The 26,624-nt window shown below is 40.3% G+C and overlaps 1 protein-coding gene across 3 annotated transcripts in view; it reads right to left on the bottom strand.

Annotated features, from left to right (window-relative positions):
* frem1b (Fras1 related extracellular matrix 1b) overlaps nucleotides 1-26,624 on the bottom strand; it is a 237,134-nt gene that overhangs the window by 87,517 nt on the left and 122,993 nt on the right. For all 3 annotated transcript variants that reach the window (XM_072274667.1, XM_072274668.1, XM_072274669.1), the window contains exons 17-19: nucleotides 25,678-25,872; nucleotides 13,471-13,656; nucleotides 8,785-8,981 (exon numbers count right to left, since the gene is read on the bottom strand). In XM_072274667.1, the coding sequence (XP_072130768.1) occupies nucleotides 8,785-8,981; nucleotides 13,471-13,656; nucleotides 25,678-25,872 (578 nt within the window). The remainder of the gene's footprint in view (nucleotides 1-8,784; nucleotides 8,982-13,470; nucleotides 13,657-25,677; nucleotides 25,873-26,624) is intronic.

Raw genomic sequence — 26,624 nt, 5'->3', positions numbered from 1 at the left:
AGTCCTGCCATCCCAGGAATCAATCTGGTGAACCTTCTTTGTACTCCCTCTATGGCAAGAATGTCTTTCCTCAGATTAGGGGACCAAAACTGCACACAATACTCCAGGTGTGGTCTCACCAAGGCCTTGTACAACTGCAGTAGTACCTCCCTGCTCCTGTACTCGGATCCTCTTGCTATGAATGCCAACATACCATTCGCCTTTTTCACTGCCTGCTGTACCTGCATGCCCACTTTCAATGACAGCCAGGTCTCATTGCACCTGCCCTTTTCCTAATCGGCCACCATTCAGATAATAATCTGTTTTCCTGTTTTTGCCACCAAAGTGGAAAACTTCACATTTATCCACATCAAATTGCATCTGCCATGAATTTGCCCATTTACCTAACCTATCCAAGTCACCCTGCATCCTCTTAGCATCCCCCTCATAGCTAACACTGCCGCCCAGCTTCGTGTCATCCGAAAACTTGGAGATGCTGCATTTAATTCCCTCGCCTAAGTCATTGATATACAAACCCCATTTCCAGGAAAGTTGGGATAGTTTCTAAAATGCAATAAAAACAAAAATCTGTGCTATGTTAATTCACGTGAACCTTTATTTAACTGACAAAAGTACAAAGAAAAGATTTTCAATAGTTTTACTGACCAACTTAATTGTATTTTGCAAATATACACAAATTTAGAATTTGATGGCTGCAACACACTCAACAAAAGTTGGGGCAGAGTTAAAATAAGATTGAAAAGTGCACAGAATATTCAAGTAACACCCGTTTGGAAGACTCCACATTCAGCAGGCTAGTTGGTAGCAGGAGAGGTATCATGACTAGCTATAAAAGTAGCGTCCATCAAAGGCTCAGTCTTTGCAAGCAAGGATGGGTTGCGGCTCAACCCTTTGTGCCAAAATTCGTAAGAGAATTGTTAGTCAGTTCAAAACGAACATTTCTCAACGCAAGATTGCACAGAATTTAGGTCTTTCAACATCTACAGTACATAATATTGTGAAAAGATTCAGAGAATTCAGAGATATCTCTGTGCGAAAAGGGAAAGGTTGGAAACCACTGTTGAATGCGCTTGATCTTCGAACCCTCAGGCGGCACTGCCTAAGAAACCGTCATGCTACTGTGACAATTATAGCCACCTGGGCTCGGGAGTACTTCGGAAAACCATTGTCACTCAACACAGTCTGTCGCTGCATCCAGAAATGCAACATGAAACTGTATTACGCAAGGAGGAAGCCATACATCAACTCTATGCAGAAATGCCGGCGAGTTCTCTGGGCCCGAGCTCATCTCAGATGGACCGAAGGACTGTGGAACTGTGTGCTGTGGTCAGATGAGTCCACATTTCAGCTAGTTTTCGGAAAAAAACGGGCATCGAGTTCTCCGTGCCAAAGATGAAAACGACCATCCAGATTGTTATCAGCGAAAGGTGTAAAAGCCAGCATCTGTGATGCTATGGGGGTGCTTCAGTGCCCCTGGCATGGGTGAGTTGCATGTATGTGAAGGTACCATTGATTCTAAGGCGTATATAAGGATTTTAGAGAGACATATGTTGCCATCAAGGCGATGTCTCTTCCTGGGACGTCCATGCTTATTTCAGCAGGACAATGCCAGACCACATTCTGCACGGGCTACAACAGCGTGGCTTTGTAGACAGAGTACGTGTGCTTGACTGGCCCGCTGCCAGTCCAGGTCTATCTCCTATTGAAAATGTATGGCGCATCATGAAGAGGAGAATCAGACAACGGAGACCACGGACTGTTGAGCAGCTGAAGTCTTATTTCAAGCAAGAATGGACAAAATTTCCAATTGCAAATCTACTATAATTAGTATCCTCAGTTCCAAAACAATTAAAAAGTGTTATTAAAAGGAAAGGTGATGTAACACAATGGTAAACATGCCTCTGTCCCAACTTTTGTTGAGTGTGTTGCAGCCATCAAATTCTAAATTTGTGTATGTTTACAAAATACAATTAAGTTGATCAGTAAAACTATTGAAAATCTTTTCTTTGTACTTTTGTCAGTTAAGTAAAGGTTCACATGAATTGACATATCACAGATTTTTGTTTTTATTGCATTGTGGAAAATGTCCCAACTTTTCTGGAAATGAGGTTTGTATATTGTAAACAACTGGGGTCCCAGCACTGAGCCTTGCGGTGCCCCACTAGTCACTGCCTGCAATTCTGAAAAGGTCCCGTCTTTTCCCACTCTTTGCTTCCTGTCTGCCAACCAATTCTCTGTCCACATCAATACCTTACCCCCAATACTGTGTGCTTTAAGTTTGCACACTAATCTCCTGTGTGGGACCTTGTCAAAAGCCTTTTGAAAATCCAAATATACCTCATCCACTGGTTCTCCCCTATCCACTCTACTAGTTATATCCTCAAAAAATTCTATGAGATTCGTCAGACATGATTTTCCTTTCACAAATCCATGCTGACTTTGTACGATGATTTCACCGCTTTCCAAACGTGCTGTTATCACATCTTTGATAATTGACTCTAGCATTTTCCCCACCCCCGATGTCAGGCTAACCGGTCTATAATTCCCCGGTTTCTCTCTCCCTCCTTTTTTAAAAGGCAGGGTTACATTAGCCACCCTCCAATCCTCAGGAACTAGTCCAGAATCTAAAGAGTTTTGAAAAATTATCACTAATACTTCCACTATTTCTTGGGCTACTTCCTTAAGCACTCTGGGATGTAGACCATCTGGCCCTGGGGATTTACCTGCCTTTAATCTCTTCAATCTACCTAACACCACTTCCCTACTAACATGTATTTCCCTCAGTTCCTCCATCTCACTAGACCCTCGGTCCCCTACTATTTCCGGAAGATTATTTATATCCTCCTTAGTGAAGACAGAACCGAAGTAGTTATTCAATTGGTCTGCCATGTCCTTGTTCCCCATAATCAATTCACCTGTTTCTGTCTGTAAGGGACCTACATTTGTCTTAATGAATCTCTTTCTTTTCACATATCTATAAAAGCTTTTACAGTCAGTTTTTATGTTCCCTGCCAGTTTTCTCTCATAATCTCTTTTCCCTTTCCTAATTAAACTCTTTGTCCTCCTCTGCTGGACTCTGAATTTCTCCCAGTCCTCAGGTGTGCCGCTTTTTCTGGCTAATTTGTATGTTTCTTCTTTGGAATTGTTACTATCCCTAATTTTCTTTGTCAGCCACGGGTTTATTCTTTTGCCAAACTGGGATGAACAATTGTTGTAGTTCATCCATGCGATCTTTAAATGCTTGCCATCGCATATCCACTGTCAACCCTTTAAGTATCATTTGCCAGTCTATCTTAGCTAATTCACATCTCATACCTTCAAAGTTACCCTTCTTTAAGTTCAGAACCTTTGTTTCTGAATTAACTATGTCACTCTCCATCTTAATGAAGAATTCCACCATATTATGGTAACACTTACCCAAGGGGCCTCTCACGATAAGATTGCTAATTAACCCTTCCTCATTGCTCAATACCCAATCTAGAATGGCCTGCTCTCCAGTTGGTTCCTTGACATGTTGGTTCAAAAAACCATCCCACATACATTCCAAGAAATCCTCTTCCTCAGCACCCTTACCAATTTGGTTCACCCAATCTATGTGTAGATTGAAGTCACCCATTATAACTGCTGTTCCTTTATTGCACGCATTTCTAATTTCCAGTTTAATGCCATCCCCAATCTCACTATTACTGTCAGGTGGCCTGTACACAACTCCCGCCAGTGTCTTCTGCCCCTTAGTGTTATGCAGCTCTACCCATATCGACTCCACATCTTCCCGGCCAATGTCCTTCCTTTCTATTGCGTTAATCTCCTCTCTAACCAGCAATGCTACCCCACCTCCTTTTCTTTCATGTCTATCCCTCCTGAATATTGAATATCCCTGAATGTTGAGCTCCCATCCTTGGTCACCCTGAGACCATGTCTCTGTGATCCCAACTATGTCATATTCATTAATAACAATCTGCACTTTTAATTCATCCACCTTATTACGAATGCTCCTTGCATTGACACACAAAGCCTTCAGGTTTGCTTTTACAACACTCTTGGCCCTTATACAATTATGTTGAAAAGTGGCCCTTTTTGATTTTTGCCCTGGATTTGCCGGCCTGCCACTTTTACTTTTCACCTTACTACTTTTTGCTTCTACTCTCATTTTACACCCCTCTGTCTCTCTGCACTTGTTCCCATCCCCCTATTGTGAACTAACCTCCTCACTCCTAGTCTATTTAATTTGATTCCCACCCCCCAACCATTCTAGTTGGTATGATAATGTGAGGCAATGGACTGGGTTGAGTTATGCTGAGGCCAGAAAAAGAGCGCAAGATCGTTGAAGATGGAGGTGCATAGCTGCCAACCCCGGATTCGGGACAACACCCACTGACTGACTGACTGACTGACTGACTGACTGACTGGCTGACTGACTGACTGACAACCCTTTCATTTCTTCTACTAATGTTCACTTCCTGACATTGTACTCCATCTGCCATTTCTTTGCCCATTCTCTTAATTTGTCTATTTCCTCAAAACTACCTGCCCCTGCATCTATCTTCATATTATCTGCAAACTTTGCAACAAAACGATCAATTCCATTGTCCAAATTATTGACATATAATGTAAAAAGAATCGACCTCAACACAAACCCCTGTGGAACATCACTAGTCACTGGCAGCCAGCCAGAAAAGGCTACCTGTATTCCTACTCTTTGCATCCTGCCAATCAGCCACTGCTTTCTCCATGCCTTCCTTGCCACTATGTGGAGCATTGTGAGGGTTTTGGTCACGGCCCTAGAAGAAAGATGTAAATAAGGTTGAAAGAGTACAGAGAAAATTTTACAGCAATATTTGCTGGATCTAGATGATCTGATTTAATCGAAAGATTGAATAGATTATAACTGTATTCCTTGGAACATAGAAGATTGAGAGGAGATTTGATAGAGGTATACAAAGTTATGAGGGGTATAGATAGGGTAATTGCAAGCAGGCTTTTCCCACTGAGGTTGGGTGGGACTAGAACTAGAGGTCTTGGGTTAAGGGTGAAAGGTAAAAGGTTTAAGGGGAACATGAGAGGAAACTTCTTCAGTCAGAGGGTTGTGAAAATGTGGAATGAGCTGCCAGCACAAGTGGTGCATGCGAGCTCGATTTCAACTTTTAAGAGAAGTTTGCACAGGCACAGTACATGGATGTAAGGGGTATGGAGGGCTATGGTGCTGGTACAGGTCGATGCGAGTAGGCACAGACTAGATGGGAGAAAGGTCTGTTTCTGTGCTGTACTTTTCTATTACTCTATTACCATTGACTCAACCTGTAAATTAACCTTCAGGGAATGCTCCATGAGGACTCCCATATTCTTTTGTACCGCAGATTTTTGAGTTTTCTCTCTGTTTAGAAAATAGTCTACACCTCTATTTCTTCTACCAAAATACATGCCCATACACTTCCCAACACTGCAGTCCATCTGCCATTTCTTTTTTTCATTCTCCTAATCTGTCTAAGTCATTTTGTGGCCTCTCTGCTTCTCCAACACTACCTAAGCTTCATATTGTCCACAAATTTAGCCACAAGTGAGACTTGGTCGCAGGAGGGGCAGGACTGGCAGCTCAGTGTTTTGGGGTTCCATGATTTTAGACATGATAGATTGGGCAGGATTAAAGAGTGATGGATGGCATTACAACTCATGGCAGTGTTCAGTCCAGACAGACTGGAGAGCTTGTCTAGTGAAGATATTTGGGTAGAACTGAGGAAAAAAAAGAGTATGACCACATTGATGGGATTATATTATAGAAGACCAAACAGTCCATGGGATTTAGAGAACCAAATTTGTAGAGAGATCAAAACTGTTGCAAGAAACATAAGGTTATGATAGTACAGTAGGTGATTTTCACTTCCCACATATTGACTGGGGCTCCTATACTCTAAAAGAACTGGATAGGAAAGAGTTCATCAAATGTGTTCAGGAAGGTTTCCTTACTCAGTACATTGAAGTGCCATCAAGAAAGAGTGCAATATGGATCTACTATTTGGGAATGAGACAGGGCAGTGATGCAGTTGTTAGGGTGCTCACTACAGCACATCTGTAGAAGTTCGTGCACATCATCATTGATGTGGAAGGTCCAGCTCTCTTTGACCTCCTCAAAAAGAAGAGGTGTTGGTGAGCTTTTTAGACTGTGTAGATTGTGTTCTGGGACCATGAGAGGTTGTATGAGATGTGCTCTCTCTGAAGTTTGAAACTTCTTGTAGTTTCCACTGCTGTGCCACCAATGTAAAGAGCCATTTGAGTGGTGTGAATTCTCCTGAAGTCAAAGACAACCTCCTTTGTCACATTTACATTGAGGAATAGTTCATTTGCCTGACAGTAGGCCTTGAGATCTTCCACCTCCTCTCTGTAAGCTGTCTCAAAGTTTCCAGTGACGGGGCCCACCACTGTCGTGCCATCGGAGAACTTGAAAATGTAATTAATCGGGTGTTTGGCTGTGCAGTTGAGTGTGAGTGGAGTGTACAGCAGCGAGCTCAGCACACAGCCCTGTGGGGCATCTGTGTTGAGGGTGATGGGGAGGGAGGTGCAGTAGTGCATCCTGACTATCTGATGTCTGTTGGTTAGGAAGTCCAACACCCAGTTGCATACTGTTGAATCCCAACCAAGATATGGTGTGTATAACTAAACACAGCCCTCCTGTTGTGTTTTAATGTGGGATGCCTGCATGTATGAGTCCAATCATTCAATAGCTACAGGTAACTGAATGGCAAGAATTTTGACAGATGCAAATTTTAATGGATGCAAATTTCATGAGATATAAATTTTAAAACATGGATTAGCAGTTTTCAAAAGTTAGTATTAGTTAAATTAGAAAATGTTAGTTCGCTGAGATAATTAAAGTGTTCAAAATACAAACTAACTCATAGATCACAAAATCAAAATCTCCAGTGGCATTTCTGCTGCCTTTTCATTTATTCTAGAATGGAAATAATTAAATTTTTTGAACTAGAGGTAAATGCAGCATTGTAATTTGAATTTCAACACTTCAATTTCTTAGCATAAATATCTTCCAAGAATTTGTCTCTGGTTGATTGTGTACTTGATAGAAATCAGTGGAAATAAACCTCAGAGGCCGAACACAATAAACTCACCATGATAAACAAAGCACTTATTGTTACCAGGTTGGGGTGGATTTCCAGTCAATGCTGCAGAAACTTTGCTTTAAACTTTAAACTCAAACTTAATTTAAAGTGCTTAATCATGTGTAACATGTCTACGTAACCTTATTTGCAGTTTGCTCGTTTATTATTTATCGTGTCATATGGTATGGGCAATCATGCTCTTTCAGGATCATGGCAAATTTTTCTTCAGAAGTGGTTTGCCATTGCCTTCTTCTGGGCAGTGTCTTTCCAAGATGGGTGACCCCAGCCACTACCAATACTCTTCAGAGATTGTCTGCCTCATGTCGTCAGTGGTCACATTACCAGGACGTGATATGCACCTTTTGCTCATTTGATCATTCACCATGGCTTCACGTCACCCTGATCAGCGGGCTAATCGGGTGCCACACCTTGGCCAAGGGTGATCAGCAGGTTCACGGAGGGAAGAAGTGCCTTATACCTCCTTTGGTAAAGACATATTTTCACCCTGCCACCCATTTGCAATAACTTTTAAAACACTGAAAATTCTGCTTTTTTACAATGATCCTGAAACCGTGAGATGCAAAAATAAATAATAGCCACAGAATTTTTTATGACAACTTCTAAATGCTAACTGTAACTCTTACCGAAACTTGAATACACGATTTAATCTATGTAATTAATCAATTACAGTTTAAGTTCCAGTCGATCAGAAATCCAGATGAAATGCTCAATCTATCAATCCTTCAAAACTGCAATATTTAATAGCTTTTCAAAATGTACCAAAGAATTAATCATTCTCATTCTATTTTAATTTCATACATTTACCATTTGAATTTGGCTGACAGAAGAATGTGAGAAAGACAGAACATTATAGCTGAACTGAATCCTCATTCCACAAAGCAGCTATATAAAAACATCTTCGAGACTTAGAAAAGAAAGTTTGCTCTTAGACTGTGCTTTTGACAATCTGAAGATATAGTTTACAGCCAACAAATTGCTCTTAATGTTAAGTCATTGATTTAATGTAGAAAAAATAGCTAATTTGAACATAGCCAGCTCCCCCATGCAGCAGTATATTAATGACCTGATAACTTGTTTTCAATAACTAGTGATGTATGTTGTAGATTAAATATTAGCTATTATACTAGTGATAATTCCATGTATCATGATTGATCTCCAGAACTTATAGAAAAAGCTTTTTAAGCAAATCCAAGTTTGACATAATTTAACTACCATTTGGTTTAGCTCTATTAACGTCATTATTTTGTTTTGCCCCATTGCAAAATTCTGTTATTCATGTGAACTACAAGATAGGAATTAAAAATGATGATTTGCCTAAATTTGGAAGCATTGGGAAAAAATTATACAATTGTCTTTGCATTTTGTTTTAGTAAAAAATGAAAACACTGGGTGTTTACACTCCATTGACAGTGTTCTAGAGAATAACCTCATTTGTATTTCTTTCCCACAATTTCGAACAACTAAATGTGATTCAACTGGCTGATTTTCAGATTTTCAGTGAACTGTTATAAATAATGAAACATGTGGCAAAATGGAAAACAATTTTTTAAATGTTACATGGATTAAAATATAAAATAAAGTCTGAAGTAAATAGCATAGTTTCTGAATAAACATGAATGGTATTTTTTTTCTTTTCTATGTCAATACTCACAGTGATGTTTCCCAGCTGCAAAAATGGAGTTTCATCGTTGGTAGGGTTAATGATGACATAAAACGGAACTGCCATGGATTTATGTACAGTGTCACTAACAGATACCACAAAGTGGTCAGCTGTGGGCTCCATCTGGTTATGCCTGCACTGGACATAGTTGATGTAACCTGCCCTGAGGTGCTGTAGACTGAAGGAAGCTTTAAAGGAACAGATTAAATCAAAAATCTCCAGTTTCAAATTGCATAGAAACATAAGAATGTCTCCAAATAATTCACATTCATGTCACATTCCTTTGTGTGGGATCAAGGGAAACAGTCACCAAATTTCTGTACTCTACAAATAGCCCACTTTGAGCGTCTTGCTGAAAAGATCAGTTGCATCAGCAAAAGGAGGTGATTTTTAACAACTAGAACAAGATATACATAAGAGTGCATGGATTTAATCTGATAAAAGAATAAAGATACTGAACTTCAGTTCTGTCCGAACAATACTTAATGAAAAACTAATTTGATCTCTTAGGGCTTAATCTGTTGTTCTTAAGTATAGAGCATCTGCTCCGTTAGCTTTTGGGTCAGAAGTTTTATCACAAAACACGTGTATTCCTGAGCTAGTCTCATTTGCCTGTATTTGATCCATATCTAAGTAAACATTCCTACTAATGTACCTGTTGAAATGTTTTGTTTTAACATTGTAATTGTATCCTCCTTTTAAAATTCCTCTGGTGGTTGCATATACCCACTACCCTCTACTCAGGTACCTTTTAAATCTTTCCCCTCTCACCTAAGCCTTCTAAATTGAAACTTCTCTACACTGGGGAAAAACTGTGAAAATTGGTCTCATCTATGTCCCTCATGATTGTAAAAAGTCCATAAGGTCACACCTCAGCTCTTTTATTCCAGGGAAACCAGCCCCAACTTATTGAGTCTCTCCATTTAACTGAAACCCTTCAGTTCCAGCAACATCCTTGTGAATTTTTGCCTCACCCTCTCTAGGTAATCATACTTCTCTCAAAGGTGAGCAGAACTACACACAATATTCCAGGTAGGGTCTTACCAACATCTTGTACATCTGTGACACAACATCCCAATTCTTTTATTCAGTGCTCCATCTGATGAAGGCTTTCTTCACCACCATGTCTATCTGTGTCTTTTCTTTTCAGGAATTATGTACTTTTACTCCTTGGCTTCTCTGTTTTACAACTATCTGCAGGCCCCTGCCGGTCACGTTGTAAGTCCTGCCCTGCATTCACTTCCTAAAATGTATCACTTTGCACTGTCTGAGTTAATTTGCATCTGCAATGCTTAACTGGCAAGTCGTTCACCCACCTAAATACTCTCTCCATCTTACAAAGGCTGAGTGTGCATCACCTACAAAGTGAACTCCAATAACTCACCAAGACTTCCTTGAGAACATTTCACAAATCTGTGACTTCTATCATCTGGAAAGGCAAATACAGCAGCAATATGGGTACACCAGCACCCACAGGTTCCCTCCAAGTCACTGTATAGACTTGGGAATAGATACCGTTCCTGCGTTGTCACTGGGTTGAAATCCTTATACTGATATATGTTGCAGCACTTAACCACAAGGTTTGCCCTACTTCATTAATTTTTAATCATTGCTTCAAGAGTAATTTCGTGTGGACTGTAAATGTTGTGATGAAGAGCAATCCCCATATCCTATAAAAGTCGTGAAAAATATGAATGATTTGTAGAATTACCATAGAACCATAGAACATTACAGCACAGAAACAGGCCTTTTGGCCCTTCTTGGCTGTGCCGAAACATTTTTCTGCCTGGTCCCGCTGACCTGCACCTGGACCATATCCCTCCATACACCTCTCATCCATGTACCTTTCCAAGTTTTTCTTAAATGTTAAAAGTGAACCCGCATTTACCACTTCATCTGGCAGCTCATTCCACACTCCCACCACTCTCTGTGTGAAGAAGCTCCCCCTAATATTCCCTTTAAACTTTTCCTCCTTCACTCTTAATCTATGTACTCTTTTTTTTCTCCCTTAGCCTCAGTGGAAAAAGCCTGTTTGCATTCACTCTAACTATACCCACCATAATTTTATATACCTCTATCAAATCTCCCCTCATTACTTTATTAGGAGCCTGAAGAGATTTGGCATGTCAACAAATACACTCAAAAACTTCTATGGTTGTATTGTGGAGAGCATTCTGACAGGCTGCATCACTGTATGGTATGGAGAGGCTATTGAACAGGACTGAAAGAGGCTGCAGAAGGTTGTAAATCTAGTCAGCTCCATCTTGGGCATTAGCCTACAAAGTACCGAGGACATCTTCAGGGAGTGGTGTCTCAGAAAGGCAGCGTTCATTATTAAGGGCCTCCAACACCCAGGGCATGCTGTTTTCTCACTGTTACCATCAGGGAGGAGGTACAGAAGCCTGAAGGCACACACTCAGTGATTCAGGAACAGCTTCTTCCCCTCTGCCATCTGATTCCTAAATGGACATTGAATCTTTGGACACTACCTCAATTTTTTAAAAATATACAATATTTCTGTTCTTGCACATCTTTTTAAAAATCTATTCAATATATGTCATTGATTTACTTGTTTATTTATTATTAGGTTTTTAATTATTTATTATTATTATTTGTTTTCTCACTGCTAGATTATGTATTGCATTGAACTGCTGCTGCTAAGTTAACAAATTTCACATCACTTGCCAGTGATAATAAACCTGATTCTGGTTCAAATTCTGATTTTGAATTAGAGGATAAAATGCACCTCTTCAGAGAACAGGGTGGAGAGAATTTTACTTCAATGAGTAGGCCACTATAATATCCTTCAACAGCATAATTAAAGCTAATTATACTTCAGGTTAATAAAATAAATTTGAAATACAGAATGACACAAATGGCAACTGTGCATCCTCTGTACTGTAAAGATTAACGTCAAAAGCACATGAGGCTGATTAAAAAAAGTACAATTAATCAATATGGAAAGAATGTAGCTCTGCCATTTGTAGAAGTTAATGTATATATGTACCATATATTAGAGTCTTGAATTATGGGAGTTCTACAGGAACTCTCTCAGAGATTTACCAGGATGCTGACTGGACTAGAGGGGATCTCTTATAAAGATAGGCCGAGTGAGCTAGACCTTTTCTCTTTAGAGTGAAGGGTGATAAATGGTGTCTTGATCGAGGTACATAAAATGATAAGAAGCTTCACTAGATGATGGCGTGCTGGCGTCAACCAAAGGTGTTAATGCATTTTTTAATTGTTCTTTTACAATCGCAAGACACTGCTGGGCATCAAGTACTGCAGGTCTACCCCACCTATGAGTTGCTCATTCGTGGAGAAGCTGGAGGAGCTGGACATGGTGTGGACCGTGTTGCTGCTTGCTGCAGAGAGGCATTGGAGTCAGTGTGTGAAGGCTGTGTGCTGTCCAACAGTGAATTATTGGCTTAGTCACTTCTCATGTGATCGTAAGACCCTGCTGGACATTAGTAATGTAGAATACTGCAAGTCTGTTTCACTGGATTATTGTTAGAACCGACAGTGGGGGAGCTGTGTGACCTTGGTTATAGTGTGGAGTAGGCCTCAGTTGTAATGTGGAGTGGGCCTGATGCTGTGGTGTCTCCTGTTGCAGCTGCCCAGGAGAGGTGACGCTGGAGGCAGTGCTGCCCTCCAGTGTTTGCTCAGTGGAAGACAAGCTGGATTGTATTTGTCTGCAGACAGCTGCGGGCTTGTTCTTGCAGACAACATCCATGGACTCGGGCACTAGTGCTATTTTTTTTATGTTGTGTGACTGTATGATTACTGCTATTTTATATGTGTGATATGTGCTTTGTCCTGTGTATGATTGTCGATACCTTGGCCCTGGAGGAACGCTGTTTTGTTTGGATGTATTCATTGGTATTTGTGTATGGTTGATCGACAATTAAACTTGAACTTGAGATAGAGTGGTCAGCCAGTGCCGCTCTCCCATGGCAGAAATGGTTAATACAAGGGGGCATAATTTGAAGATGATTGGAGGAAAGTACAGGGACGATGTCAGTGGCAAGTTCTTTGCACAGAGAATGGTGGGCATGTGGAACGCCCTACCAGGGGTGCTGTTAGAGGCAGGTATATTAGGGACATTTAAGAAACTCTTAGATAGACACATGATTGGTAGAGAACTGGAGGACTATGTAGGATGGAAGGGTTAGATCGATCTTAGAGTAGGTTAAGGTGTCCGCACAACATCGTGGGTTGAAGGGCCTGTTCTGTGCTGTAACTTTCTACATTCTATGTTCCAATATGTATGTATGGGCTTCCATAAATTGGGCATTTGTATTCTCGCATGGTCTATAGATCTATATTTTTGCAGTTACTTTAGTTATTAGGTAGAAATATTTCAATGTCTGCTCATTGTATTTGAGATGTGGGGCAGCACAGTAGCCAGCGACTTGGGTTCAATTCCTGCCGCTGTCTATAAGGAGTTTGTACATTCTCCCAGTGACCGCGTGGGTTTCCTCCAGGTGCTCCGGTTTCCTCCCACAGTCCAAAGACACACTGGTTGGTAGGTTAACTGGTCATTATAAATTGTCCCATGATGCAGCTAGGGTTAAATTAGGGGTTGCTGGGCGACATGGCTCGAAGGGCTGGAAGGGCCTATTCCACACTGCAGCTCAATAAATAGATAAATAATTTATTTAAAATATTATATTATACCTATGTTTATTCCAGCATTGCTCTTCTCATATCCTGCTGATGGCAAAATGTTCTCCAGATATCCATATTGGGGCAAACTTTCCAGTTCAAAGACAAGTTCTTCTGAGATAGTGTCCTCATCTGTGGCAGAGAGGAAATCCAAATGCAAACTTTTTTGCGATGCTTCATCCACTATAAACATGTCTCCTGTAAAAGAAAAGGTTATACAGTGTATACTACCAAAGTAAGATTTGCAATACCAATATAAAAAGAAATTTCACAGTTCTGCAAGGGAAAGACTGACACATTTATACGGTGGATTTTGCACTCTATTTTGAACTAGCAAGAAACTCATCAACAGTAGATTCTTATCCCTCACCCGCAGCATTGCTTCTGATGTCCTCTAAGAATCCACCTTTTCCTTACTATTCTTCCAGAGCATGTAGTCTTCAATCCCTTTTTTTATTGACTACAAATTTGAAGTTGCACAGAATTCCACTATTACATCCAAACTTGTAAAAAATACTGTTCCACTGTTATCTTTGTGCTATTACATATTCTTTCACAAATTTTATTTTTTAAACTGTTGGTGAAAGTGGTTCCTCAGGGGAATTCAGTCAGAGGTAGAAACATGGCATCATGACAAAAAGAAGGAAGGATGACACAGCAAAGGCATTGTGGGTTCAATGATGAAGCTGAATCCTGGTCTCCCTGGTGTTTTGTTTACAGATGTGACTGAACAGCTACAGAGCATACTGGAAGGGAAGTGGGAGATCCAGAAGATGTGGTCCACATTGATTCCCATTACACATGTAAAGTAAATTTGAGGTTCCTGCAGTTACATTTTTGGAAAACTAGAAAGAAAGATTAAAGAGTTGAACCTCAGAGTTAGTAATCTTATGATCTTAAATTAGGGGTTGCTGGGCGACATGGCTCGAAGGGCTGGAAGGGCCTATTCCACACTGCAGCTCAATAAATAGATAAATAATTTATTTAAAATATTATATTATACCTATGTTTATTCCAGCATTGCTCATAATGCTACACGATGACAAGTACAAAACTGTGAAGGTAAAGTAACTCATGGAAACTAGGGAAAACTAGTTTAAGATCTCAATTGATGCGATGAAGAATGTTTAATTGATAATCTAGTCATAAAGGAACCATTGGGGAAGTGTGACCATCAAATAATGAAACTTTTACACAGAAATTTAAAGTGATGTGGTTCAATGTGAAAATAACACCTTAAATCTAAACAAATGAAACTATGAAGGTATAAGAGGAAAATCATTGTGGTTGATCAGGATTTATATTGAATGATATGATGAAGAAAAGGCAATGGCTAGCATTTAATGCATAATTTGCAGAAAATATTTATTTCTTTAAGGCATAAAGTCCCCTTCTGGTCGCCTCACTATAGGAAGGATGTGGAAGCATTGGAAAGGGTACAAAGGAGATTTACCAGGATGCTGCCTGGTTTAGAGAGTATGGATTATGATCAGAGATTAAGGGAGCTAGGGCTTTACTCTTTGGAGAGAAGGAGGATGAGGGGAGACATGATAGAGGTGTACAAGATAATAAGAGGAATAGATAGAGTGGATAGCCAGCACCTCTTTCCCAGGGCACCACTGCTCAATACAAGAGGACATGGCTTTAAGATAAGGGGTGGGAAGTTCAAGGGGGATATTAGAGGAAGGTTTTTCTACTCAGAGAGTGGTTGGTGCACGGAATGCACTGCCTAAGTCAGTGGTAGAGGCAGATACACTAGTGAAGTTTAAGAGACTACCAGACAGATATATGGAGGAATTTAAGGTGGGGGGTTATATGGGAGGCAGGGTTTGAGGGTCGGCACAACATTGTGGGCCCAAGGGCCTGTAATGTGCTGTACTATTCTATGTTCTATGTATAAACACTGGACAGGAAAAGCGGCTGATCCATGATTGATAGCAGCAATTAAAGGTAGTTTTAACTGCAAGGACAGGGCTTGTAAATGTGTCAGATCTAGCAAATGGCCTGCGACCTTCTATAGATTTTTACAAAGGAAAAGATTCTTAAGAGCAATTATGGGTACCTTGCGAAGCCACGAGAACTTTAAGTGGGTAATAACAATATTGTGGATCATTAAATACTCTGTGTATGTTTTCAGGGAGAAATATCCAGTGAGAATGAGGTACTGAAGAAGTATCAGTATGAAATCAGTACTTGAAAGCATAATGGCACTAAAAGCCATTAAATTCCATGGATCAGATGATCAAAACCAGAGTTTTGTAAGAGATAACTATAAGGATAATGAATACTCTGGTTATCATCTTCCCAATTTCTATATATTTTGTAATAGTTCTTGTGGGTTGAAGAAGATTAAATGTGACCGCCCCCCCCCCCCCCCCAGTTTAAGAAGGTATAAAGATCAGTTGTCAATATGTTGGTCTAGTTTCAGCTAAATGTATGATAAAGGAGTAAGTTCTTGAAATAAATAATGGCACTTTCTAGTTTCAACATGTATATATGGAAGGGAAAGGATATTTGACTAGTCCACTAGAGTTCTTTGAGAATGGGACCTATCGAATAAGGAAAACCTGTCAGCTTGTTGAACTTGGATATACAAAAAACTTTCAATAGTGTAGCTAGTAGGATTTTTGATGAACAAAGCAATATGTTTGTGAAGAATTATTATGACAGGTTACCAAAAATTAGATGGATTTTAAGATGTGTCTTTAAGGAAAAGGAGAAATAGAGATTTGGCAGATGAAGAACATTAGGTACAGAATTCCAGAGTTTCGGTTTTAGAATTAATCATGTATACAGTTTTGACAACAATTATACAATTCTCTCTTTACATTTTGGGATAGGAGAAAAATTTAGAAGGATAAAAATATTAAAATCTTAGATGTTCCAACGTAGGGACAATTATTTGCTGTTTAGTATTTCTTTTCTATCGCACAGACTTAATCATTTTATTTTGAGAAAGAATCATACTTAGCAAATATTCTTGACTCTGCCTATCTGCCTAATAACATTTCATTAATAGCAAACAGAATTGTAGTGTTGCGTACTATTTTGAATCTCTATTTCAATAACTTCAGATTTATATCTATTTATCTAAATCAAAAACTGCATGTGGGTGATTGCCTACAGCTCCCATATGGGGCTCAGCATCTGTGTTTGATGGCTACAGTACTTCCAGATTCTTAACTCTGAATGCAGTGGACTTAAAAACTACTCATATGTATTAATATTTCCTGTGACTTCGCAATCTAGCAGATGGATTGCTCTGTCATTAGTGACCTTGATCAGCTTTCTGCATGAATGCAGTTTCAATGCTCCTTGCCCATACTAGCTCCTATATCCTCTCTAATGATATGAATGAATCACGTTTCATTCCTGAGTCATAGCTGAAAGGAGATCGTAGTTGGGAGCTTAACATCCTTACTTCTGGGGCGCTATACACGGGCGACCTGAAACAGCAGCTCTCATTGATTCTGATTCAGACTCTGTATGTTGTATCGAAAGGACAGGCAGGTAAGCAGAGGAATGGGGTGGCTCTGTTGGTAGAAATTGAAACCAAATCCTTACAAAGAACATAAAAACATAGAAATAGGAGCAGGAGTAGGCCATCTGGCCTGTCGAGCCTGCTCCACCATTCAATAAGATTATGGCTGATTTGGCCACGGACTCATCTCCATCTGCCTGCATTTTCCCCATAACCCTTAATTCCCTTACTATACAAAAATCTATCCAACTTTGTATTACAAAGGTGTGACAGAGAATGAGAAGATGTAGAATCTTTGTGGGTAGAGTTAAGAAAGTACAAAGGTAAAATGACCCTGATTGGAGATATATTCAGGCCACTGAATGGTAGCCAGGATGTGGGATACAAATTACAATGGGAGATGGAAACGACATGTAAAAAGGGCAATGTTATGATAGTCATGGGGGATTCCAATATGCAGGTAACTTGGGAAAATCAGTTTGATGCTGGATCCCAAGAGAGGAAGTTTGCAGAATGCTTATGAGATGGCTTTTTAGAGCAGCTTGTGGTTGAGCTCTCCAGGGGAAAGGCAATTTTGGATTGGGTGTTGTGTAATGAACCAGATCTGATTAGAGAGCTTAAGGTGAATGAACCCTTATAAGGCAGTTATCATAATATTATAGAATTCACCCTATAGTTTGAGAGGGAGAAGAAAAAGTCAGATGTATCAGTATTATAGTGGAGTAAAGGGAATTACAGAGGCATGAGAGAGGAGATGACTGAAGTTGATTGGAAAGGGTCACTGCAGGGATGATGACAGAACAGAATAGCTGGAGTTTCTGGAGTCAATTCAGAAGGTGCCGGAGAGATACAACCCACATGTATGAAGATGAATTCTAAAACAAGGATGAGGGAACTGTTGAAGGTAAGGTGATACCAAAGTTTGAGAGATAGAGATTGAGATAGAGAAAAAGATAGATGAGAGTGGACAACGGACCACTGGGAAATGAAGCTGGAGAAGTAGTAGTAGGAGACAAAGAAATGGTGGACAAATTTAATAAGTTACATCAGTCTTCACTGTGGAAAATACTAGCAGTATGCCAGAAATTCAGAAGTGTCAGGGAGGAGAAGTGAATGTATTTGCTATTACTCAGCAGAGGGTTCTAGGGAGGCTGAAAGGTCTGAAGGTAAATAGGTCAAGTGGACCAGATTGACTACACCTCAGGGTTCTGAAAGAGGTAGTTGAAGAGATTGTGGAGGCATTAGAAATGATTAAAACTATAATACATAGGAGCAGAATTAGGGTATTTGCCCTGTCAGGTCTGCTTCACCATTCAATCATAGTCGATCCTTTTCTCCCCTCCTCAGCTAATCTCCCCAGCATTCTCCACGTAACCTTTGATGCTGTGTCCAATCAAGAACCTATCAATCTTCACTTTAAATACACCCAACGACCTGGCCTCTACAGCTGCCTGTGGTAATAAATTCCACAAATTCACCACCCTCTGGCTAAAGAAATTTCTCCACATCTCTGTTTTAAATGGATGCCCTTCTATCCAGAGGCTGTGCCCTCTTGTCTGAGACTCTCCCACCATGGGAAACATCCTTTCCACATCGACTCTGTCTAGGTCTTTCAACATTCGAAAGGTTTCAATGAGATCCCCTCTCATCCTTCTAAATTCCAGCGAGTACAAACCCAGAGCCATCGAGCGTTCCCTGTATGATAACTATTTCATTCTCGGAATCATCCTTGTGAACCTCCTCTGAACCCTTTCCAATGCCAGCACATCTTTTCTAAGATGAGGAGCCCAAAACTGTTCACAGTACCCAAGGTGAGGCCTCACTAGTGCCTTATAAGTCTCAGCATCACATCCCTGCTCTCATATTCTCGACCTCTTGAAATGAATGTTAACATTACATTTGCCTTCCTCACTACCTACTCAACCTGTAAGTTAACCTTTAGGTTGTTCTGCACAAGGATTCCCTAGTCCCTCTGCATCTCAGATTTTTGGATTTTTTCCCCTGTTTAGAATATTGTCTGTACATTTATTTCTACTACCAAAGTGAATGATCATGCATTTTCCAACATTGCATTTCATTTGCCACTGTCTTGCCCATTCTCCTAATCTGTCCAAGTCCTTTGGCAGCCTACCTGTTTCCTCAACACTACCTGCCCCTCCTTCATATCATCTTCGCATCATCTGCAAACTTGGCAACAAAGCCATCTATTCCATCATCTAAGTCATTGATATACAGTATAAAAAGAAGTGGTCCCAACACCAACCCTTGCAGAAAACCACTAGTCACTGACAGCACAACTACCAATCAGCCAATGTTCTAACTACACCAGTAACTTTCCTGTAATACCATGGGCTCTTAACTTAGTTAGCAGCCTCATGTGTGGCACCTTGTCAAAGGCCTTCTGAAAGTCCAAATATACAATATCCACTGCTTTCCTCAAAGAATACCAACAGGTTCGTCAGACAAGGTTTTCCCTGAAGGAAACCATGCTGACTTTGTCCTATCTTGTCCTGTGTCTCCATAACCTCATCCACTGAGGTGTGGCTGAATGGTCTATCATTTCCTTTCTGCTGCCTTCCTCCTTTCTTAAAGAGTGGAGAGACATTTACAATTTCCAGTCCTCTGGCACCATGTGAGAGCCCAATGATTTTTGAAAGATCATTACTATGCCCCCAAAATCTCTACTGCTACCTCTTTCAGAACCCTAGGGTGCACTTCATCTGGTCCAGGAGACTTATGTACCCTTAGGTCTTTCAGCTTTTTGAGCACCTTCTCTTTTGTAGTAGTAACTACACTCACTTCTCTTCCCTCACACCCTTCAACATCTGGCACACTGCTAGTGTCTTCCACAGTGAAGAATGATGCAAAATATTTAGTTCATCTGCTATCTCCTTGTCCCCAGTTATTATTTCTCCAGCTTCATTTTCTAGCGGTCCTTTATCCACTCTCATCCCTATTATTTTTTACATATTTGAAAAAGCTTTTACTATCCACTTTGATATTGTTTGCTAGCTTACTTTCATATTTCATCTTTTCCTTCCCAATAATTCTTTTAGTTGCTCTCTTTAGATTTTAAAAGCTTCCCAGTATCTTTTGCTTTTACATTAGTTTTGACTTCCTTTGTCAGCTATGGTTGTACTATTTTGCCATTTGAGTATTTCTTTGCTTTTAGAATACATCTATCCTACGCTTTCTTCATTTTTCCCAGTAACTTATCTTTCAAGAATCACTAGATTCTGGAATGGTCACGGTAGATTGGAAAATGGCACAACACTCCACTCTTTAAGAAGGGAGGGAGGCAGGTGAAGGGAATTTATTGGCCAATTAGCCTGACTTCAGTGGTTGGGAAGACATTGCAGTCCATTATTAAGGATAAGGTTTCGGATCACACATAATAAAATAGAACAAAGTCATCATGGTTTCCTGAGAGAGAAATCTCTCCTGCCAAATCTATCGGAATTCTTTCAAGAGATGGTCTGGGTGCGGGTTGATGGGACTTGACAGTTTAAATAGTTTGGCATGCTCTAGATGGGCCAAAGGGCCTGTTTCTGTGCTTTACTTTTCTATGCCTCTATAGACAAAGGAAAGTCAGTGAATGTTGATTACATGGATTTTCAGAAGGCTTTTGACAAGATGCTGCTGCACAGGAGCTAATAGCATGGATAGAAGATTGGCTGATGACAGGAAGCGTAGAGTGGGAATAAAGGAGGCCTTTTCTGGTTGACTGACTAGAGCCTTTTCTGCTAATCTGCTAGATTAGTGTTTGGACTGTTGCTTTTCATGTTATATGTCAATGATTTGGATGACAGAATTGATGGCTTTGTGGCCAAGTTAGCAGATGATACGAAGATAGGCGGAGGGTGGGTGGTATTAATAGAACATAGAATAGTACAGCAAAGTACAGGCCCTTCGGCCCACAATGTTGTGCCGACCCTCAAACCCTGCCTCCCATATAAGCCCCCACCTTAAATTCCTCCATATATCTGTCTAGTGGTCTCTTAAACTTCACTAGTGTATCTGCCTCCACCACTGACTCAGGCAGTGCATTCCACTCACCAATCACTCTCTGAGTAAAAAACCTTCCTCTAATATCCCCCTTGAACTTCCCACCCCTTACTTTAAAGCCATGTCCTCTTGTATTGAGCAGTGGTGCCCTGGGGAAGAGGTGCTGGCTATCCACTCTATCTATTCCTCTTATTATCTTGTACACCTCTATCATGTCTCCTCTCATCCTCCTTCTCTCCAAAGAGTAAAGCCCTAGCTTCCTTAATCTCTGATCATAATTCATACTCTCTAAACCAGGCAGCATCCTGGTAAATCTCCTCTGTACTCTTTCCAATGCTTCCACATCCTTCCTATAGTGAGGTGACCAGAAATGGACACAGTACTCCAAGTGTGGCCTAACCAGAGTTTTATAGAGCTGCATCATTACATTGCGAGTATTGAGGAAGCAGGGAGGCAGGGAAGCAGAAGGATTTAGACAGATTGAGAGTATGAGCAAAAATGTGGCAAATGGAATATAGAATAGGGAAGTGTAGGTCAAGCACTTTGGTAGAAGGAATAAAGCCATAGACCATTTACTAAATGGAGTGAAAATTCAAAATCAGAGGTGCAAGGGGACTTGGGAGTCCTTGTGCAAGATTCCTTAAAAGTTAACTTGCAGGCTGAGTCAGTGGTAATGAAGGCAAAATCAATGTTAGCATTCATTTCGAGAGGATTAGACTATAAAAGCAAGTTTGTAATACTGAGGCAGTATAAGGTTTTGATTGGACCGTACTTGGAGTAATGTGAGAAGTTTTGGACCCCTTATCTAAGAAAAGATATGCTGGCATTAGAGAAGGCACAGAGAAAGTTCAAGAATGATTACAAGAAGGAAAGAGTTAACATATTGGCAGCATTTGATGGCCCTGGGTCTGTACTCACTGGAGTTTAGAAGAATGAGGGAGTTATCTCATTGAATCCTATCAAATATTGAAAGGCCAAAATAGAGTGAATGTCGATAGAATCTTTCCTATTATGAGGTAGAATAGGACCAGAGGGCACAGCCTCAGAAAAGAGGGCCAGCCCTTTAAAACAGAAATGAGGAGGAATTTCTTTAGCCAGTGGGTAGTGAAGCTGTGGAATTCATTGCCACAGGTGGCTGTGGAGTCCAAGTCATTGAGTATGTTTAAAAAGGAGGTTGATAGGTTCCTGTTTAGTCAAGGCATCAAAAGTCATGAGGAGGCAGGAGAATGGGGTTGAGAGGGATAATAAATCAGTCATGATGGAACGACAGAGCAAACCCGATGGGCCAAGTGTCCTATCTCTGCTCCTATGTCTTATGGTCTAAAAGAGTTATTGCTTTCTATATGGTGACTATCCAACCTAAACACAGGTATTATTTTATTTTTAACCCTCATCTTCAGGCATATAATAATATACTACTGCAATCTACAATACTGACATTATAGATTCAGACTTTACTCAGGAATAAAATAAATTGTCTGTTTTTGGGTATACTTTCCTTGTAAATGTTTGTGCTGTTCAAGTTCAGCATTATGAATGAACCATTTACAACTATTTGGGACTGAGTGTTATTACAAAGTATTCATTCACTGGGGATAGAATTGTATAAAATCAAAGCTCCTGGTATCATGTTACTACAAGCATCAGATTATACATTTTACAGTTATCAGATCTCCTGAATGAGATACAATTACATTGAATCCAGTTCATCTGCAGAATGATGAAGGTCCCATGGGAAGCAAGAAACTACACAATTAACTATACTACTCAAATATTCTTAGTCTGAAAAGGATAAGTTATCAGGGCAGAAGAAGTTGGATACATGTTAACAGCAAAGCTGCTGTAAGGAATTCCGAACATATAAATTTGGTTTTGGAATATGGGTTGGTAAGTGTAATTTGATAAAGATTCATACTGCACTGTGTCTGGAACTCTTAAAGGACATCAACCAAAAAAAAAACCAAAGCAGAAACAAGAAGCCAAGCAAATGAGCTAACACAATTTAGTTTGGGGGCCACTAATTTGGATGCTTACTGGTCCATTCACTCCACTCTTTAAGAAGGGAGGGAGGCAAAAGGAAGGAAATTATCAGCCAGTTAGCCTGACTTCAGTGGTTTGGCAGATATTAGAGTCCATTATTAAGGATTAAGTTTCAGGGTATCTGAAGACACATAATAAAATAGGTCAAAGTCAGAATGGTTTCCTTCAGGGGAAATCTTGCCTGACAAATCTTTGCGAATTCTTTGAGAAAATAACTGGCAGGATTCACAAAGGATAATCAGTGCATATAGTTAACTTGGATTTTCAGAAGGCCTTTGAAAATGTGCTGCACGTGAGGCTACTAAACAGGATAAAAGGACAAGGTATTACAGGAAAGATACTAACATGGATAGAAGATTGGCTGACTGGCAGGAGGAAAAGCATGGGAATAAAGGGAGCCTTTTCTGGTTAGCTGCTAGTGACTACTGGTGTTCCACGGGGGTCCTTATTGGGATTGTTTCTTTTCACATTATATGTCAATAACTTGGTGAATGGAATTGATGATTTTGCGCCAGGTTTGTAGACGCTATGAAGATAGGTGGAGGGGCAGGTAGTTTTGAGGTAGCAGAGAGTGTACAGAAGGATTTAGATTGGGAAAATGGGTAAAGAAATGGCAGATGGAAAATGGTGTAGGAGATGCAAAGTGAATCAGGAGTCCTTATGCAGGATTCCCTGAAGGTTAAGTTGCAGATTGAATGGCCAGAAAGGGAAATGCGATGGTAGAATTCATTTTGAGGACTAGAATATAAAAGAAAGGATGTAATGCTGAGACTTTATAAAGCATTGGTCAGACCACACATGGAGTATTGTTTTGTGTCCCTTATCAAAAAAAAAAGATGTGCTGGCATTGTAGACAGTCCAGAGGAGTACACGAGGATGATTCTGAGAATGAAAGGGTTAACATATGAGGCATGTTGCCTGTGGGCCTCTGTTCGTTAGAGTTTAGAAGAATGAGGAGGGATCTCATTTAAACCTATAGAATTTTGAAAGACCTAGATAGAATGGATGCAGAAAGGATGTTTCCTACAGTGGGCAGAGCCTCAGAATACAGGGACATGTCTTTAGAATGGAGATGAGAATGAGTTTATTTAGCCATGGGGTGGTAAATCTGTAGATCAGTGTCACAGATGGCTGTGGATGCCAAGTCTTTGGGTATATTTAAAGAGGAGGTTGATAGGTTCTTGATAATTAAGGGTGTCAAAGGTTACAGGAAGAAGGCAGGAAGATGTGGTTAAGACATATAATAAATCAGCTGGAATGGTAGAACAGACTTGATAGGCTGAGTGGCCTAATTTTGCTCCTAAGTCTTATGGTCTTTTGGTCTAATTTTACTCGGTAGAACACAATGAATGCTAATAGACTGCATTATGTTTCAATATGCTTTAAGTGGCATTTGCCTGTTTTAAACCAAAGTGTTCTTTGCTTACTTAGCCTGCTCCAAAATCACAGCAGGCTGTATATCAATAGAAATAGGCCCACACCATAATTACTATCTCTATTCCCATCTAAAACAGATGAAATGGTCACCAAGTTAATTAGAATTGTATAAGATGCAAATAGTTCATAACTTTGTTTTGAATCAAATAACGAAATGAGATGTGAGGGCAGGTTTAAGCGAGTGAAATGCAAGCTTAACAATCGTCTCAGAATATGTGACCTAGATAAATGTGAGGTGTTGCACCTTGGTAGAGCAAATGCAAGGAGGCAGTGTACTGTTAAGGGCAAGATCCTTAACAGTGTTGCTGAGCAGAGAGAGCTTGGGATCCAAGTTTGTAGCACCTTGAAAGTGGCTACACAGGTCAATAGGGAGGTTAAGAAGGCTTATGGAATGCTTGCTTTTACTAGTCAAGGTATCGAGTTCAAAAGTCAACAGGTTAGGTTGCAACCTTATTAGACTCTGAATCGGCCACACCTGGAGTATTGCATGTTGATCTGGTGCCCCCCCACCCCCCATGGGAAGGATGTTGAGATTTTGGAAAAGGTGAAGAAGAGGTTTACTAGGATGCTGCCTGGTTTAGAGGGTATGAGCTATCACAAGAGGCTGGATAAACTTGGGTTGTTTTCTCTAGAGCAGCAGAGACTGAGGGGAGATCTGACAGAGGTTTATAAGATTATGAGAGGCATTGATAGAGTAGACAGGGAGTATCTGTTTCCCAAGGTTGAAATGTCTAACACCGGAGGGCATGCACTGAAGGTTAGAGAAGGTAGGTTTAAGGGGGCTGTGAGGGGGTAAGTTTTTACACAGAGAATCACGATGCCTGAACTACGCTGCCTGCTATGATGGTAGAGGCAAAAACATCAGAGGCTTTTAAGCGACTTTGGATAGACACATAGATGTAAGGAAGATGGTGGGATATAGACATGGTGTAGGTAGGAGAGATTAGTGTTCAGGTGTTTTTGATTTGCTTTTTAGCTGGTTCGGAACAACATTGTGGGCTGAAGTGCCTATTTCTCTGCTGCGTTGTTGTGTCCTACATTCCGATGTACTGCACTCAAAAGATCAGATGCAGATTGCAATTTGAAATAAAAGAGCAGAGAGATGTTCTTTGAAATAGTTTTAAAAATTAAATGACATAATAACCACAACAACATGATTTTGCAGCTTATCTAATCCATTCCCCAATTTTCTAACTACACCAACAAAATCTGTGTGTCATCAAACTATTTACAGCTATGCAAGACTGTGGACTAACCAACTCTAACTGTAGGAGGCTGATTGTTGACTGGCATTACAGTGATGTTCAGATCATAGAGAGGGAGAGAGCCGTGGAGAGGTACTGGTGGTGGAAGAGGTCCGTCGTAACAGCAGCCATCCACCGTGACACTCTCTGCATCAGAGACGATTATTGTTACAGTGTCCACATAAGGACTATATCCTATTTCACCACCTAGAGAGAAGAAGAGATGATTAATGCTTGGCACTGCTGTGGGTCAATATTCTCAACTAAAACTAATGTCCTAAGCACACCCAGGTGATTTTGAGTAAGTTTCTATCTCGACTTATTAACTTATTGTGCAGAAAATTGTTGGGTTTGATAGAGGTTTAGCCATTCACAGGCAAGTACATCCCAGAAGGGATCTGGACAAGTTCAGTGATGGATGTCACCTCATCCATTTCAACCTGACTCCTGGCCTGAAAAGAGAAGTTAGTTATCACTTTATTATTTCAAACTCTTATTTATTTTTGAATGTAGTATTTATAGCATTGTTAATAACTTAGAATTATATATACACTGTCAAAAGCTGTTAGTGCATTCTAGGGTCTCAGCAAGTATCTTATTAGCATCACACACAAACTGTTGGAGGAACTCAGCAGGTCAGGCATCATCTATGGAAATGAATAAACCAGCAACATTTTGGCCGTGTGTTGCTTTCCTCCAGCATTGTGTGTGTGTTGCTTTGTATTTCCAGCATCTGCAGATTTTTTCATGTTTGTAATCTTATTAGCATGCCGGTAGTGAAAAAGAGTGAAGTTTCACCATAGAGTACTACCCCGTTCCCAGGGATGGAGCATCAGCTCAGTATATCTTCTGCATCACGTTCACGCAAGCGCAGGTAGCTGGATGCCACAGGCAGTGAGTTCAGGTGCTAGGGCTGAATCCAGCTCATTTTAGCCCATTATTTCAAACACTCAGCAGAA

This window comes from Mobula birostris, chromosome 12 (assembly GCF_030028105.1).
Source record: "Mobula birostris isolate sMobBir1 chromosome 12, sMobBir1.hap1, whole genome shotgun sequence".
In the NCBI taxonomy this organism is placed as follows: Eukaryota; Metazoa; Chordata; class Chondrichthyes; order Myliobatiformes; family Myliobatidae; genus Mobula; species Mobula birostris.
Note: the sequence above shows the minus strand (reverse complement) of the source record. Positions and strands in the feature narration are given on the sequence as shown.